Here is a 16,827-nt window from a genome sequence, read left to right on the forward strand (position 1 = left end):
TTCCATGGGCACTGTTCTTCTGAATTCGCTTCTATAATTTCTGCTCTATCGTTCAAAATAGTCCGAACACGTGCTGCCACCAGCCAACATCCATTTACTGTCCAACTTCAAACTTACAGAACCAACTTTTCATCTTCCTCGTTTATTCATTCAACTGCCGTTTTCTGGAACAACCTTCCTTTATACGTATTTCCTGAAAATTACAGTCTACAGAAGTTCAAGTCCAATGTCAACAAATATCTTTTTTTATTCGTCTTCTCAAACTGCAACCCAAGCACGGTACTCAGTACTATAGTTTCTAATACCTCTCGTGTTTGGGGTTTACATAAAAAAAAAATAATAAAAAAAAAATAAATAAATAAATATATATATATATGTGTGTGCATTTTTTATTGCCAAAACAGAATGCAGAATATTCTTTCATTTCGTTTTTCTTAAATAACAATATTCTTTAGGTAACTATGTTTAAATTATAAAATTTTTTCAGTTTGCAACAAATTTCTCTACAGCTAGTAATAATAGCTATATATTTTAAAATATAATCACATTATTGAAAATCGAACAGAATTAGAGAAATTGCGAAGGGTGTGCTTGTTTGGTTGGAATAACCATTGAATCTTAGGAACTTTTGGAGAATTCTAAGCGTCGCTGCCTCCGCGCTCGTGTTACGGTATACGGTTCAGTGATTGGTTTCACGGAGAAAGAGTGCGACCAACCTTTCTACCCGGTGAAGTTGTGGACTCTTCTAGCATGGGACTGCGAAGCGTCTGAGTTGTGTGCTTACAAGTACTCTAGTGCTGCTGTATGTAAGTTGTATTTTGGGTGCATTCTGTTAGTTTCCCACAAAAGTGAAATCCCACGTTGAGTTACACACTTCAAGGGATGTTAATAAAATCATTTGATCAACAATTTTTGTAGAAAGTTGCTTAGATATTGGGCACAGAAGCAAATAAATACAGTTACTGTCTGTTCGTTAATTGTGCACGTGCCAGTATTTTTAAACATCGTGAGATATTATTTCTGCGATGTGTAGCCGACGAAGTGCTCTACAGGTGAAAAGGGCCCCTGTAAAGGTAATGTTCTTTTGTTAACCCATCTTCTCAAATACATGTGCTAATCGGCTTACGAAAATAGATAACTTATTCGGAAAATTAAGTTTAAGAGTCGTACCAGTTTAGTCACATAAGGACGTTCGATTTTCGCGTTGTGCCATAACTTATTGACTTGGGCGTGGAGTTTTTAAATGAATAATGCAATTAGACTCAATATTTACAGTTCCAGAAAATGAGAATTACTTTGGGGTCGTTTGTGTGAGGATTTTTTTTGGCGCATGACATCTATGGCCATAGTGCGCCCTTTAGTGTCGCACACATACTTTGCACACACAAATTACTTATCCATCCCCTTATAATTCATTCATTGGAGACCAAATACTAAGCATTAAATTACAGGTTACAGTAACGGAGCAGAATATGTATGTAGTGGAATCGTGCCCTTTGATAATCAGTACCTTTAGCAACTTCATATCATGACAGTTATGATATTAATTTAATGTAAAGATGGAAGAGAGTACAGTTAACGAAATGTAGTCTAAAAAGTAGTAAGTGGAAGAATTCATAAAATACTGAGAAATCTTTAAAATCGGGCGTTAATGGCATCATCAATTTCAAATGATCCATGAGGGTGTTGTTATTTGGTTTTTAGGAGCATTAGTAACTAAGGCCATATTGCTCCGGGGATATGCGGTGGTCATTCCCTGACCTTCCCGCATCCTCCGTATTTGATGGTCACGGGCTTGAACCCCGGTCTAATCAAGAAGCCTGTGCTACGCACTCCTGCTCCTGCCCACCTCGCTACGAAGGCGCCGATCCCTGAGGTATCCATTCAACTAAAGTAGCACTGAATAAAATTGAATCATTGACTTAATCCATAATAGTATTCGTTAAAATTATACTCGAGTATTTTTATGAATGTTACTTCCTCTGTGGCCCATTTTCGTATTGTTCATTGTCGATATCTTTTTCTTACTAAAATATGTAATATTACTGTAACTACAGTGGCGGACAAAAAAAAAAAAAAAAAAAACTGCATCACCGTAAAAAAAAAGTAACATTTTTAGTGAAACGTATAAGATATTGTTTGATTACAGTCATTTTGTTTGTCGCAAAGCAATCGGCGAATAAGGGAGACCCTGGAGCCCGCCAAAAAATAATAAAATACTCTGACTTTGTCGCAAAGCAATGGTATTGTGTCAGATAACGCTTCTATTGCATCATACAGTAATTGCAAGGTATTGCAATAGCCGTTTCTATAAATACGGCGTTGGAAGGGTATACATGCTCATTAGTACCCTGTTTTGCGGAGATATAAGCATAGCTCCATATGTTCAGTTGACACCAATAAAAAAAACTGTAGCTGTTGCTCTGTTCCAGGAAGGGCTTAAAGTAGGGTGCCACCAGTCAACAGTATCCCGGGTGCTGAAATTAAAGCGTGAAACCGGTGATGTGAAGAGAAGACCTAGATCAGGCCGTAAGAGAGTGACTGCGCCTTCCCAAGATCGATATTTGAAACGGCTATGCCTTCGTAATCGCCATGCTAGTGCTCCTGATCTAAAAACTGGACTTTGAGATGGCCTCTGGTGTTGTAACAAGTGGACGAACTATCCAAAGACGGCTTTCGGAATGTGGTCTGCATGCCTATCGATCCAAGAAGAAGCATTTGTTGACCCAACAAATGAGGAAGAAGCGACTTGCTTGAGCTAAAACGCATGTTTCATGGACAAAAGAGCAATAGGACACAGTCTTCTTTTCTGACGAATCAAAATTCAACCTGCATGGCTCGGATGGGAAGTGATATGTCAGAAGACAAAAATCGGAGGCATAACCATCCTGACTGCATAACACAGACTGTAAAGTTCACTGCCGGTCAGATGGTCTGGGAATGCATAACATGCACGAGCAAAGGACTGGGGGCGCATTAAGTTTATTAACGGAACGTTAAGTTTATTAACTGTCCGTTAAATTTATTAACGGACAGTTTCTTCAGTGAATGCAAAAACCTACACTTCTATCTTGGAGGAGTGCCTGAAACCCGTTATTAGGTATTACCACACAGACTTCCAAAACCACATTTTTCAACAGGACTCAACACCTTGCTACACAGCAAAATTGGCAAGTTTTATGCCATTTACATTTAATTATGAGTTTGTTTTCTTGTCTCAAGGCTTAAAACATACTCACACCAATGTTTTCCCTCGTTTTTCTCCCTTAAATTGCAGTCGTACCTCAGAAATACTGGCATTACAGTATTGGACTGGCCTGGTAACAATGCAGATTTGAACCCTATTGAAAATTACTGGTACATAATGTCTTCTAAAAATTGCTCAGAAGAAGCCAGCAAGTAAGATTCAGCGGCAGGAGAGCATTGTAAGGGTGTGGTACCCCGAAATTGGGCAACCATATATCCAGAAGTTGATAAACTATGCCAGATTGCAGCATATCTGTTATTGCAGCTCGAGGAGGAACAGCAAAATATTGAGGACTTATTTTGCTGATTTACAGTACATCTATTCCGTTACTATTACGTGAACTCGTCATTTCAGTTTGTACACATAAACGAAATAAAATGTATGTTTGGTTTTCATAATTTCCATTTGCATGATTTCTCATATTTCCATTAATTACACAATTTATCATTTGGGAAGATATTTATGGCAATTAGATATATCAGGTGGAGCCTTTTTATTGGATTTCATTCACAGAGATATATATCACATCTAACAAATGCATTTCGAACATTTCTACAACTCACAATGCAGCGCAAAACACATTATTTGCAAAATTCAAAAGTAATGCAGTTTTTTTGTCCGCCACTGTAGTTTTTGCCAGTACGTCCACAATATGTACTTGGGCATATTTTGTGAGTGCACGAGATTTCTTGCATCATGGTTTGCATAGTAATCCCAGATTACGGGGTACATCAAAGAGTACATCAAACACCATTTGTCAAGAATTTAATGCAGGCAGAATGTTACGCATATCCTTCAGTAAAACAAAGTAATATCTGTTTTATTAGAACAACGAAAGTTTTCGAGGAAAGTTAGGAATATTGAAAACATTAATGGATTTAGGCATGGAGTACCCTTATAGTTTATACTGCAAAAATTATTTACATAAACTAAATATCGAACTTAAGCAGCTTCACCTCATGAAGATATTCATGTTTTAGGATGCCGTAAACACTTCCTCCGCCACCATTCACTTGGAAATTTTTTATTATTATTATTTTTTTCATCCGTTTTCAGTAGTGCAAGTTACTTTAATTTCAAGACTGAAAAGAGTACGTCGGACCTACTTAAGTCTAAATACAAAAATGGCAACCATGAAAAATAGTGCACATATTCTTTAAAGAGTGAGCTAATATCTGTACTACAGAAGCATTAATATAACCATGGTTAAATGGTTAACCATTTAACCATGGTTATATTAATGTAAATGGTTAACCATTTAACCATTGTAACATCCATCAACATAACTTAATTTTGGCCCTATACTACAAAAACCTCAAAACAGTATTTATAAGATGATTAAATCAATGTACTGCACTGTATAAATAACAAATAAACATTGATAGGAGAGAAGTAGTGAACTTATATGATTTTATGGTGCTAACAGAGTACAATATACTTTATCAGTATTTCACAAGCTGCCTGCGGTCATATTGACTTGACAATGAAGTGTGTGGTTTTTTTTTTTTTTTTTTTTTTTTGCGGCGAGCAGCAATCTCACTAACAGTGATGGAAAGCACAGTTATGCCTATATCGACTTATATTACGTATATAATTTTGTATATAATAATATAAGTTTGAGCTTCTGCAGAATGTAGTTCCCATGATTTCCACCTCAAATATAAAAGTGGCCCATATGAAAGAGGTGGGAAATACTGTACTACATGATCCAGAAAAGTGTAAATGCTTTAATCAAACAGTGGAATAACGTGAAGTAATATATATCGTGGTAGCTCAAATAAATTTATGCGAATTAATGAAGCCACACACATAGAAGCCACACACATAGAAACCGCAACGCCCTCCATTTAGTTTTGTAGGCATAGGTATCGGCGAAACCACGAGAGGTAGAGTATTTGAGTATCATTGTTTCAGTATTGATGAAAGAGACGAAAGACTTGTGGAATTTGCAGAATCTCAAGGATTGTCAGTAATGAACACTTTTTTTTCAACAAAAGGGTGCATAGAAAGTGGACATGGAAGAGTCCAAATGGAGTAACAATTAATGAAATAGACTTCGTCCTCACTAACCGAAGATATATTGCGAATGATGTTACCGTCCTGAATAAGGTAAATGTTGGAAGTGATCACAGAATGGTAAGATGTACACTTGACGTAGGAAAGGAAAAAACTGACTCGAGCAAATTATTTATTATTATTATTTTTTAGAAAGCTATTTTATATTTTTATGGCCTAGCCTGGGCACGGCGCGGTTCGCAGTTCTTAGGAAAGTGAACAGTGATATTTTTATTTTAACAGTGCACAGTGTGATATTTAATGCCATCAAAGAGCTTGAGTTTGTAACTATCTTATTTCTTGTTTGGTTTTAGATTCAAATAAAATAACCCCAATGAGTGAGAAAAAACATGCAAGCGTGTTGCGCTTCTTAGGTAATACATCGCGTTGTCATGAGTTGATTAATGAATCAGAGCCTCTGCAGCCACCGCAAGGCATCACCAGGAAGGACATTAAAACAAAAGGTCCAAGTTTCAAGAAAATATGATGCGGATTACTTGAAATTTGGATTTATTCAAGAAACTTCAAGTGAACTGGATCCACGGCCGCTTTGTATTATATGTTCTGAGCGTTTAACCAATGATGCCACGAAACCTTCGAAACTCGGCAGGCACTTGCAGTCAAAACACCCAGATTTAGCTAAAAAGCCAGATGAATACTTCCAAAGGATGCGTGACAATTTGCAAGAGCAAAAAAGTTCATTAGCAAGAATGATCGTTGAAGATAAATCCTTAGTAAAATCTTATTTGATAGCACTTGAAATCGCGAGATGTAAAAAGCCGTATACAATTGGAGAATAATTAATTAAGCTTTGCCTCTTACAAGCCTGTGAAAAGGTTTTGGGGAAACAGGCTGTCCAGAAACTGAAAGGAATTCCTATGTCTACTAACACTGTGAAGCGCAAAATTGAAGACATGGCCGAAGATATTGAAAATCAAGTGATTGCACTTGTGAAAAATTCTACGTTTTATTCAATTGAACTTGACGAATCAACAGACATAACTAACAAGGCAGTTCTTCTTTGTTTTGTGAGGTTTGCTTGCTAAGGAGAATTAAAGGAAGAACTCCTCTGTTCGCTAATCTTGTCAGGTAGAACAACAGGCTCTGAAAATTTCAATGCACTTAATGGTTAAGTGCATTGAAACACAGTATTGAATGGAAGAAATGTATTGGGATATGCATAGACGGTGCCGCAAGCATGACTCGACATCGTTCAGGAGTTGTTGCAAAAGTGAAAGACGTTGGACACCCAGACATTTCTTACTTATTGTATTGTACATCGTGAGCAACTTGGGGCGAAAAGATTATCTCCAGAACTGCACGAAGTACTCTCTGTTGTAATTAAAATTGTAAACGAAATTCGCCACAAAGCGCTCAATTCTCGAATATTTGAGGCACTTTGTGAATAAATGGGCTCTCAGCATACTCTTGTTCTTCTTCACGCTGAGGTGAGATGGTTGTCGAGGGGCAAAGTACTAACCCGATTGTTCGACCTGCGCCACGAAGTCAAGTTATTCTTCCAGCAGCAAAATTCGAGGTTCCATGATCTCTTGTCCGACAATGATTGGCTAGCCAAGCTTACATACCTGGCAGATATTTTTTCTCTGTTAAACGAGCTGAACACGTCCTTGCAAGGACAGCTTACGGACGTGTTCACACTGCGAGGCAAAATGGATGCATTTCAAAGGAAGATATTGCTGTGGCAAACGCGGTTGGCTGAATATCTGCAAATGTTTCCAAATTTTTATGATTATATGAAACAGGAGGATGTCAACCGACAGGTAATACCCCTTGTTCGATTGCACTTACAGTCGCTGACTGACTCTTCTGGTCGTTATTACTCAAAGGAAGAGGACCCCAGACACGGAAATACGTGGATAATAGATCCATTTTCAGCGAAAATCGAGGATAGTAATTTGAACATGAAAGAAAAAGAAAGCCTGATCGATCTATCATCCGACGACAGTCTCAAAGGTAAATTCCACTGGTCCCTAACAAGATCTCATTTTTGGCTTTCCGTAAAAAGTGAGTACCGAGTGCTGAGTGAAAAGGACATCAAAATTTTAATTCCATTCGCAACTACATATATGTGGGAAAAGACATTTTCATCAGTTACGGCAATTAAAAACAAGTACCGCTGTCGGCTAGAAATACAAACGGCTCTCTGTGTTGCAGTAAAGTCATTGGAGCCAAGAATCCAACGGCTTATTTCAAACAAGCAGCAACAAATGTCATACTGATTATTTTCCTATAATTTGCTATGTCGAGGTGCACTCGATATTTGATAATATTAATTGTTTTTGTTAATTCTTTTTTTAATAAAATGGAATTTAAAATGCTTTTTTGCATTTTTCATAATGAATATATCTGCGTTTATTTATTATACTTTTTTTATCATTATATTATTAATTATATTAACATTAATGATATCCAATTTTTTGCAAATAATTTGGTGTGCAAAAACAAGTGTAAGTACCATTTCATATTTAGAATTTTAATTTTATGAAAAAAATCATGGTAGTGGTCCGCGGGATTCAAAATTGAGTTTAGTGGTCCGAAAGGTTGGCGACCGCGGCTATAGAGAATTATACAAGGAGCGAGGGAATGATGCCAGCAGTGGGGAAGATTGATTGCAAATTAGTAACACATACGACATACAGTACCCGATATTCTTCCTGATGAGGTAGAACATGCATTGAAGAAAATGAAGAATCAGAAAGCCCCGGGGGAAGATAAAGTTACTATAGAGTTGTTAAAATTGGGAGGAAGAGACATAACACAAAAACTGGCAAGGCTCTTCACAAAGTGCATTAGAAAAGGTGTGACGCCTAAGCAGTGGAATAATGCAATCATAGTTTTGCTGCATACGAAAGGAGGTAAATCAGAAATTGGAAATTATAAACCAATTAGCTTGTTATCCCACATCTACAAGTTGTTCACAAGGGTTATATACTAACAGATTAGAAAGAATACTTGATGAGAATCAACCGAAACAGCAAGTTGGCTTTAGGACAGGATTCTCAACTATGGATCACCTTCACGTAATATCACAGCTAATGGAGAAAGCAAATGAATATAAAACACCATTATGGCTGGCATTTGTGGATTATGAAAAGGCATTTGACTCCATACAGCATAAGGCAATGATTCGGGCACTGGAAAGACAAGGCATAGAAACCCCATATACTATGATTTTGAAGAAAATATATGAGAATGCTACCTCCTTTATTAGACTAGACAAAGACAGTAGGAAATTTAAAATCGAGGAAGGAGTTAGACAAGGAGACACTGTCTCCGAAGCTGTTTACTGCTGCCCTTGAGGAAACTTTCAGAAGATTAGACTGGTCGTAGAAAGGAGTCAGTATGAACGGAGAGTACTTAAACCATTTACGATTTGCAGATGACTTTGTGGTCATAAGCCACGATCCCAAAGAATTAGAGGAAAATCTTAATCAGTTATGCACAGCTAGTAAGGATTTTGGACTAAAGATGAACATGGCTAAAACAAAAGTAATTATGAAAAAGTATGTCACAGAAAGGAAAATAATGATTGAATGAGCAGTAATTGAAAAGGTGGAGTCGTATACTTATCTGGGACAAGTTATTAGCTGTAATAATGATAAATGGCTGGAAGTCAAGAGAAGAATACATTTTGGATGGATAGCATTCAGGAAATATAGTCACATACTGAAAAGCAATATCCCACTTTGTCTGAAACGTAAAATAACGAACCAATGTATACTCCCCACCATGACTTAGGGAAGTGAAACTTGGGCACTCACCAAAAGAATGGAAGAGAAGCTGAGAACTACACAGCAAAGAATGGAACGAATTTTATTGGGAATGAGACTGTAAGAGAAGAAGTGAAACACATGGATTAGGCAGCAAACTCAAGTAAAGGACATTCTTATCAAAACTAAAGAACTAAAATGGTCTTGGTCAGGACACATAGCTCGAAGACATGACGACTGATGGACTAAGAAAATAACAGAATGGTACCCAAGAGGAGTTAGAAGAAAACCTGGAAGACAGAGACGGAGATGGATAGATGAGTTTGTGGGTAGTAAATGGATGGCCAGTGCTCCAAACAGAAGGAACTGGAAAGTTGTTAGAGAGGCCTTCATCCTGCAGTGGATTGAAAATGGCTGATGATGATGATGTTTCAGTATATGCCTAGGTACATGGCTTTGTCCCATGCTGCACAGCGAACAGTAGTGCAAAATTCCAACCCGAACAAGTCAACACAGATTACTGGTCGTTTCCTCTTGATGTATGGATATCGTTTGATATCCATACATCGATTATATATCCATATAGCGATTTGATCATATAAGTATAAGTGTTTTCAGTGTCTAATGGCACCAGGGGTTTCCTCCATCTCCGTGTTGCTTTTATTGTGGGTGTACCAGTTCACTGGGAAGGCCAGATATTTAAAAGTGTATGGATTATGGAAGTGTGGTGTTTTGTACCGTTGTTCCTCTGGCCATTTAGCTGCTGGACGTCTTCTGAGGCCCAACGTTGCCCCACTTACGCCCCGTGGAGGCAGACCAGGTACCCGATAGTCTTTAGTTCACTCTGGCAGGTCCTGCCACCTAATTTCCTGAGATTTCAGTGGCTAGGACCTTAAAAAAAAAATTTTTTTTACACATATGTGTGATATCTCTCGATTGCGTAGGGTGATGTCGTTTGAATAAGGATAGACCGAAATATGGGCGTAAGTTAATTTGGATTCATTGAATTTATGTGTGAGGGAATTCGCTTGTATAAAGATAGAGAGGGGGAGGGAGAATGAAGACTTGGGGGTTAAAGGAGGAAGGCTAAGGCTAATAGAGTAGGAGGCCTCAATTTGGTGTCAGAAGGGCATGCCCATGCCCTGCCAGAAGGAAGAATGGGGTGGTGTGGAGGGGAGGAAACAGTATGACCGTCTATACCCCCCTGCCGGGGTGGGATAGGAAGGGCCGGACAAGGGACCGGCACAGGTCGCCAATATGGCGTGTGTGCAGCCTGGCTGCAGAGTGGTGGCTATGCTAGCAGGGTCAGGACAGCATCACAACACTGGCCCCACCAGGAGGTACATCCAGGAACAAGGTCTCTACTGACTTGTTCACAGATCGGTTGAATGCCGGCGTTGGTCATGGGATCAAGGTCTCATCCAGTTTGGTACGTGGTCATTGTCCTTCTATTTCCATTTTGGGTGGTCATTGTTGGTATGTGGTCACTTTCACTGTCACTGTTTGTTCTGTTATCTGGGGCGTCGATGCAGTGTTGTCACTCCTGCATATGGTGATTGTCACATTCTAGGGTAGTTCGTTGGGTAAATTACATGCGCTGTCGGTCCAGTTGATAGGGTGTTAGTGTTTGATTGCAATGTTCGTGGAAGCAAAGTCCCGTCCGATATTTATTTATTTATTTATTAAATTTGTTTATTGCTCTGCCACAGAGCCACCCCCTGGACAGCTAGAAGCTAGGGGGGTGATATTACACACAGAGGTTAAGACAGGGACATGTGCCTGGCGGTTACATGGGGCCCATGTATGCTTAACCCGACAGGTACAGAACTTAGTGTTTATTATTTTACATAATTAAAAGAATTAAAGGATATTATTTTCTCTAAATTGCTATAAATTACGTAAGCATGAGGGAAATATACAAAATATAAAGAAATGAGGCAGTCCTTCACCGGTTGTTACACGTGGTATCTCTTCAATCTTGAACGTAATAGTGCAGCCAGGCATCTTTGGAGTTGTAGATTATAAGTAAGAGAGGACCAGTGATGGCTTCACCTATCTTTAACGGGATGCATTGTGGTGGCATTTTCCTTCTGCTGGCGTCTCATAAGTGTATGTTTGCATATGTGTCCTTTAGCTTCTGACGTCTGTATGAATGCTGTTCACAGAATCTATCCAGGTCGATGGCTAGATTGTTCATCAAATCTACCGTGTTTCCTGGGAACATGCGTCTCAGTCCTTTCAGGTTGTTCAAGCTGATTGTGAGTGGGAGCCTTGGGTCCATTTGATTCCTTCCGGCAATGCGTGGAATTTTTATTAAATCAGTGATGTCAGGGGTGTCGAGTCGTCTTGGGATTAGTCTGGCAAGTGTAAGATTTGCTGCCACAATCTGTTGTTTCCATGGGGTGACTTCCAGATTTATGTAGAACTGAGCCCTAGAAATGGTGTATTGGTTGCCAGTCCGCCAGTTGAGCCATTTCAGGAGCCAGTATTCCAGGCTGAGGAACTTGTTGAAGTGTATTGTGGGAGCAGAGGACCAAATGGTTGCGGCATAGAGAGGTATAGGATAGACACATCGGACAACATATTTCTTTACCAGGTCGGCGTCATGAATTCCCGTTAGTTCCTGGCGGATCGCCCACATAGCGGAGTACATTTTTGTTTTTGTGTTCAGGAGGTGAGCCTGGAATGTCAGCCCATCATCCCACACTAATCCGAGATTTTTGTGCGTTTTAACTTTCTGAATGGGTGATCCATTGATAGTAAGATTAATGTCATTGCGTGACTTCTTCCAGGTGAAGGATATTTGAGCTGTCTTTGTTTGGTTAATCTGTAGTCCGATGGAAGCCAAATATTGTTGAAGGTTATGTATGGTTTTATTTGCCTGCAAGGTAGTGCTAAGAACCTGAGTTTAGTCAGAGGATGTAATATAAAGTTTCAGGTGATCGGCGTATGATTGGAAGTCAGTTTGGGATGCAAGGAAGGGCTCCAGCGCTGCGGCAAATAGGGTTGGTGATAGGACTCCCCCTTGCGGGACACCCCTATTAGTAATGCAAGTTGTCTGAAATCTGCGATGTGATATCGTGGTACTTTGATCTTTCTGGTACAGTTGACAAAGTAATGGCACTCATGAGAGCAGAGTCCCATCCGATGAGTTGTAGTCAGGTCCTGCATCAGGCCTGGGGAGGTTGGGTCATTGCCCTTAGCCGGGTAAACGATTAATGTGCAAAGCACGAGAGGGCCTTGTAGTGCTCCTCCTCATGTAATATAAGGTGCTCCCGTTCCTTCGGATTAAAGCGTATCTTTGTGATGAAATGACATCTGATGTCCTCAAAGAGGGGGCAATCGTGCATTAGGTGTGACCATGTTTGGTTTTCTCCGCAGTGGCATAATGGGGAATCCCTGATGCGGAAAGTTGACAGCTTGGCATTAAAAGAGCCATGCCCTGTTAGAAGAAAGGTGGTGTAGAGCCCCGGTGAGAACCAGTTTGGCTGTTCGGAATACATTTGGGTAGAGTGTAGAGTGTGTTTAGTGTCAAACGGCACCAGGGGTTTCCCCCCATCTCCGCGGGCTATACATTGTGGGTGTGAAACAGAACACTGTCAATGCCAGAGGTTTAAAAGTGTATGGATTTTGTACATGTGTAGTGTCGTGTACCGTTGTTCCTCTGGTCATTTAGCCGCTGGGCCCCTAATGGGACCCAACGTTGTCCACACTCTGCCTCGTGAAGGCAGACCAGGTACACCAGTATTATAGTTATTTACTCTGGCAGGTCCTGCCACCTAATTTCCTGAGATTTCAGTGCAAGGACCTTAAAAAAATATATATAAAATAAATAAATAATAAAAAAAAATAAAATAAATAAATATTAAAAAAAAAAAACACGTTATAGTTATGGGTCAGCCAAAAAGAAGTACTATTTATGCAATAAACGTTAAGTTGTTGGGTGTAGGGTTCAAGCAATTTAACAATGGTTCAGACACTAGTAATTATAATTAAAAGAGAGAGAGAGGGTGGGGAGACTGAAGGCTGGGGGGAAAAGACAGAAATAAGGGGTCCATAGAGAAGATGACCCCCAAATCAGTGGAGCAGGCCCATACCCCACCAGAGGAAAGAGAGGGGCAGCGAGGGGAGGAGGAACCCAGAAATCACCTCCCCCTCCCGCCTGGGGAGTGGAGGCAAAGGGCCACGCAAGGGAGCGTGGCTTAAAAAAAAAAAAAAAAAAAAATTCTATAGAGTCCCAAAGGAAGGTCTTGTATCTGGGTGAGAGCCAGTTTCGTGGAATCCAAGGATGGTTAGTTTAGTCGTGGTGCCTGTTCTTGATCCCTGTAGATAGCAATAAGTGTTCTCCTTCGGGTGAACTGGATGTCCCTGGGCGAATTTTGTCAACTCCTTATACTCCTCTTGCGAGTCCAACAGTTTGATTCCCAGTCGCGAGGGAAGTAAGTCAGCTTTGTCATCAGGAGGCAGCGGAGATCCTCATAATTTTCACAGTTGTACATTATGTGAGACCATGTCTCCACTTCCCCACAGAAACAGCAGGGATCGTTTACTAATTTAAAACTGTTTAGTTTGGCATTCAGGGCCCCATGACCTGTTAAAAGATACGTAGTGTACAGTCCGGGGTGAAACCATGATGGTGCTTTTGGGTATAATCTTCCGACATCAGGCAGAAATTTCCTCGTTAATTCCCCTTTTGTGGATTCTGACCACCTATCCTGCCAGACCTGCTGCAGGTGGGTGGCGAGTTTTGTTTTCTCTCTTTTCAGGTTTCCTGTAGGGTCAATGGAGAGGCCCAGGAAGGTGCAGGGAAGCCCTTTTGCGAGATGCTGCACCATGGCACAACGCACCACCTCGAGGTCAAGGGGGAGTACTCCCGCCAGAACCTGCAGAGCATGTGTACTCACAGTGCAGTACACTGGATGAAATCGAGTGTCCTTCTGTTAACTGCAGTAGTTGCTTTCTGGAACCAGATGGGTGACGCGTAAGTTATGGCTGGTATAAATGTCGTTTTGTAATACAGTCCCAAGGTGTGCCTCTTGAGTCCCCAATCCCTTTTAGCTATTCTTGAGACGAGGGCAGAATATCTCCTGATTTTCTCTCGGATATGTTTCAACTGTGGGTTGAAAGATTGGTTCTTGTCCAGTATGATTCCTAGATATTTCATCTCACTGAGTAGTTTGATAGTTGTATTTTCTACTTTAATTTGCGGTGGTCTACAGAGATTTAATGTTCCTTTCAGTAGCATTGAGTAGGTTTTCCCCGGTGAGATCTTAAGAAAATGGACCTTCATCCAGTCTTGTAGAATTTGAATTGCTAGATTTGCCTGGGTTTCCAATTGAAGTCGATTGTCTGCGGCAACAGTCAGTATCAGGTCATCTGCAAATGCCTGTGAGTGGACTTCCCCCAAGTCGAAGGACAGAAACTCATCCAATACCATACTCCAGAGGAGGACCGCCAGAGGGCTGCCTTACTAGTCGGACGTGCTGATCAACGCTAAAGAAAAATGTGCTTAAATATGCGTTTTAATTATAGTTATTGCCATAAAAAGTGTTCTCAACTAAAGAAGTCAACTAGTGGACTCTCACGGTAAGAAATGTTTTAAATTTCAACTGGGAATTTAGCAGGCTATTTGCGTTTTCATCTATATCCTTTGTTTGCGAGACCGCAGTGGTCACCATGTGGCTGGCAGCAAGGATATAGAGAGGCGCCAATATAAAGCGGCGGCCACGTAAATACCCTGCATTTGACTGGGGAGGTGCCCCAACTTGTGCTAAACCCGAGCTGCAAGAGCGTTCCATCATCTGTGCTGAATTACCGTTACTGTGCTAGTGAAACATGTATTTTTTGTCTCCCCCCCCCTCTGCAATAGACATACCGTGAACAGAATGGATCTTAGCAAATATACGTGTAGTGCAAAAACTGATGTCACCAATGTTATCGGCGCCAAGAAAAACCCCCAGAGAAATTAACCCCGTTTTCCTAGGGCCACTTATATACTAGGCTGTTTCCCCCCTATACTGCCAGTGGGGGAGAGCCCGAATCTTCGCCTGCAGATCACACGGCAACAAATATACCCACGGACTAGTGGTTTATATCCTCCAACAGCTCTCAGAGCCCTCAAACAAAATAACGCGTCTAGACCTCACTAATCCGGACAACTTCGAAAATCCGAAATGGATACAAACATGATGGGAGAACCACACGAAAAAGATTGTGACTCTGACTGTGAACAAGTTAACCCTGAACACCAATTCCATACTGAAGAAGTTAAACCGACACCTTTGGCTAAAAGAAAAAATAAAAATCAAATAGTCTCTAATTCGGACAGAGCAACTAGAAGCCAGAGCCAACCAAAGGACGCTCATGATGATCCTGGCTCCCTACAACCAGGAAAACAAGTTGAAACCAAGCAGAAGGATTCCCCCCTGGACTCTGCACTCCCAGAGGGATCCCCCTTGGATCAAGCACGCACTCTCAAGACAGCCCTAGAAGACCTATTTAGGGACCAGAGCAACAGAATCTCAGCAGGTCTCAGAGGCCAAATTGCTACTTTATGGAATAAAATGGAGTCCGTTTTATTCCAAACATACTTAGAATCTGAAATAGCCACAGCTAAACTGCAGGCTTATAAGGAAGGAGAAGCAAAAAATATGCCACAGCGCACTCCCTCCTATGCAGATGCGCTGAGGATACCGGCTCAGTGTGACCACACAGCCACCCAACCAATACAAGCCAAGGAGAAATCCACCACTCGGCGACCTAACATTGTAGTGTTGAGACCCCTTAATAAAGTGGACAAACATTCTAGTGAAGGCATTAAGCAGGCAATAATTAATAAACTCTCCGATGACCTAAGGACCACGAAAATAAAATCGGTACGAAAGACAAGGAATCCAGGTGTAGTCATCGAAACAGAGACCACAGAGGAAATAAACGAAATAATAGCCAACCCCAAGATAGCAACCCTGGGACTCAGAGCGGAACCCCCAAGAAGGAAGGGGCCCTCCATCCTTATATACGACCTTGATAAGGATATCAAACCCGAGGAAGTCGCAAGAGAATTGTTTGATAGAAATCTGTCCAAACATTTGCCAGATCAAAATCTAAATGATCATGTGATACCCAAGCACACCATCAAGACCAAGTCCTCGAGCACAGTCAACTGGTCGGTAGAACTGAGCCCGCTGGCTTGGCAAATACTTATAAATCAGACTAGAGTTTATATATATTGGAGCGGCCACCGATTCCGCGAACATGTGGCTATCATCAAATGCTACAACTGCTGCAAGTTCGGACACACATCGCACACATGCTCCCAGGCTGTGCGAACCTGCGGCCACTGCGCTGGCAAGGGCCACAACTTCACCGACTGCCCAAATAAGAGCACAGACGCCGTTTCTGCAAACTGCAAAAGTCAGAAAATGGATGCCTCCCATTCCCTCAGAGACAGCATGTGTCCCATATACCAAAAATACAAGAGCTTGACCCAATCCAGAACAGATTATGGCACCACACCATAAACAATTCAACACTAAAGTAATCAAATTCTTCCAGCTAAACGCTCATAGAACCAGGGCAGTGGCCGACCAGGTCAGGATGAAAGCCGACGACGAAAATATAGATATCATCATACTCCAAGAACCATACGCAGCCGCCAATCAAATAAGGGGATACCCCCTACAATACAAGATCATACAACCTGAAAATGAAATCCCCTCGGCCGCTATTGTGGTCAGAAACCCAGATATAACAGCTACCAGGATCACTCACCTCTGCACGGCCTGGGCAGTCTGT

At 40.9% G+C, this 16,827-nt stretch overlaps 1 protein-coding gene across 1 annotated transcript in view; it reads left to right on the forward strand.

The window, feature by feature from the left end:
• The first annotated feature begins 870 nt into the window (after window positions 1-870).
• Window positions 871-16,827, forward strand: part of LOC150084481 (protein O-mannosyl-transferase Tmtc3-like) — a 775,447-nt gene continuing 759,490 nt past the window's right edge. Inside the window, exon 1 of the mRNA XM_090376259.1 lies at window positions 871-1,073. Coding sequence (XP_090232385.1) covers window positions 1,026-1,073 — 48 coding nt within the window. The 5' untranslated portion in view covers window positions 871-1,025. The remainder of the gene's footprint in view (window positions 1,074-16,827) is intronic.

The sequence above is a fragment of the Mastigoproctus giganteus genome, chromosome 6, assembly GCF_048544385.1.
Source record: "Mastigoproctus giganteus isolate SK-2022 chromosome 6, ASM4854438v1, whole genome shotgun sequence".
NCBI lineage: Eukaryota > Metazoa > Arthropoda > Arachnida > Uropygi > Thelyphonidae > Mastigoproctus > Mastigoproctus giganteus.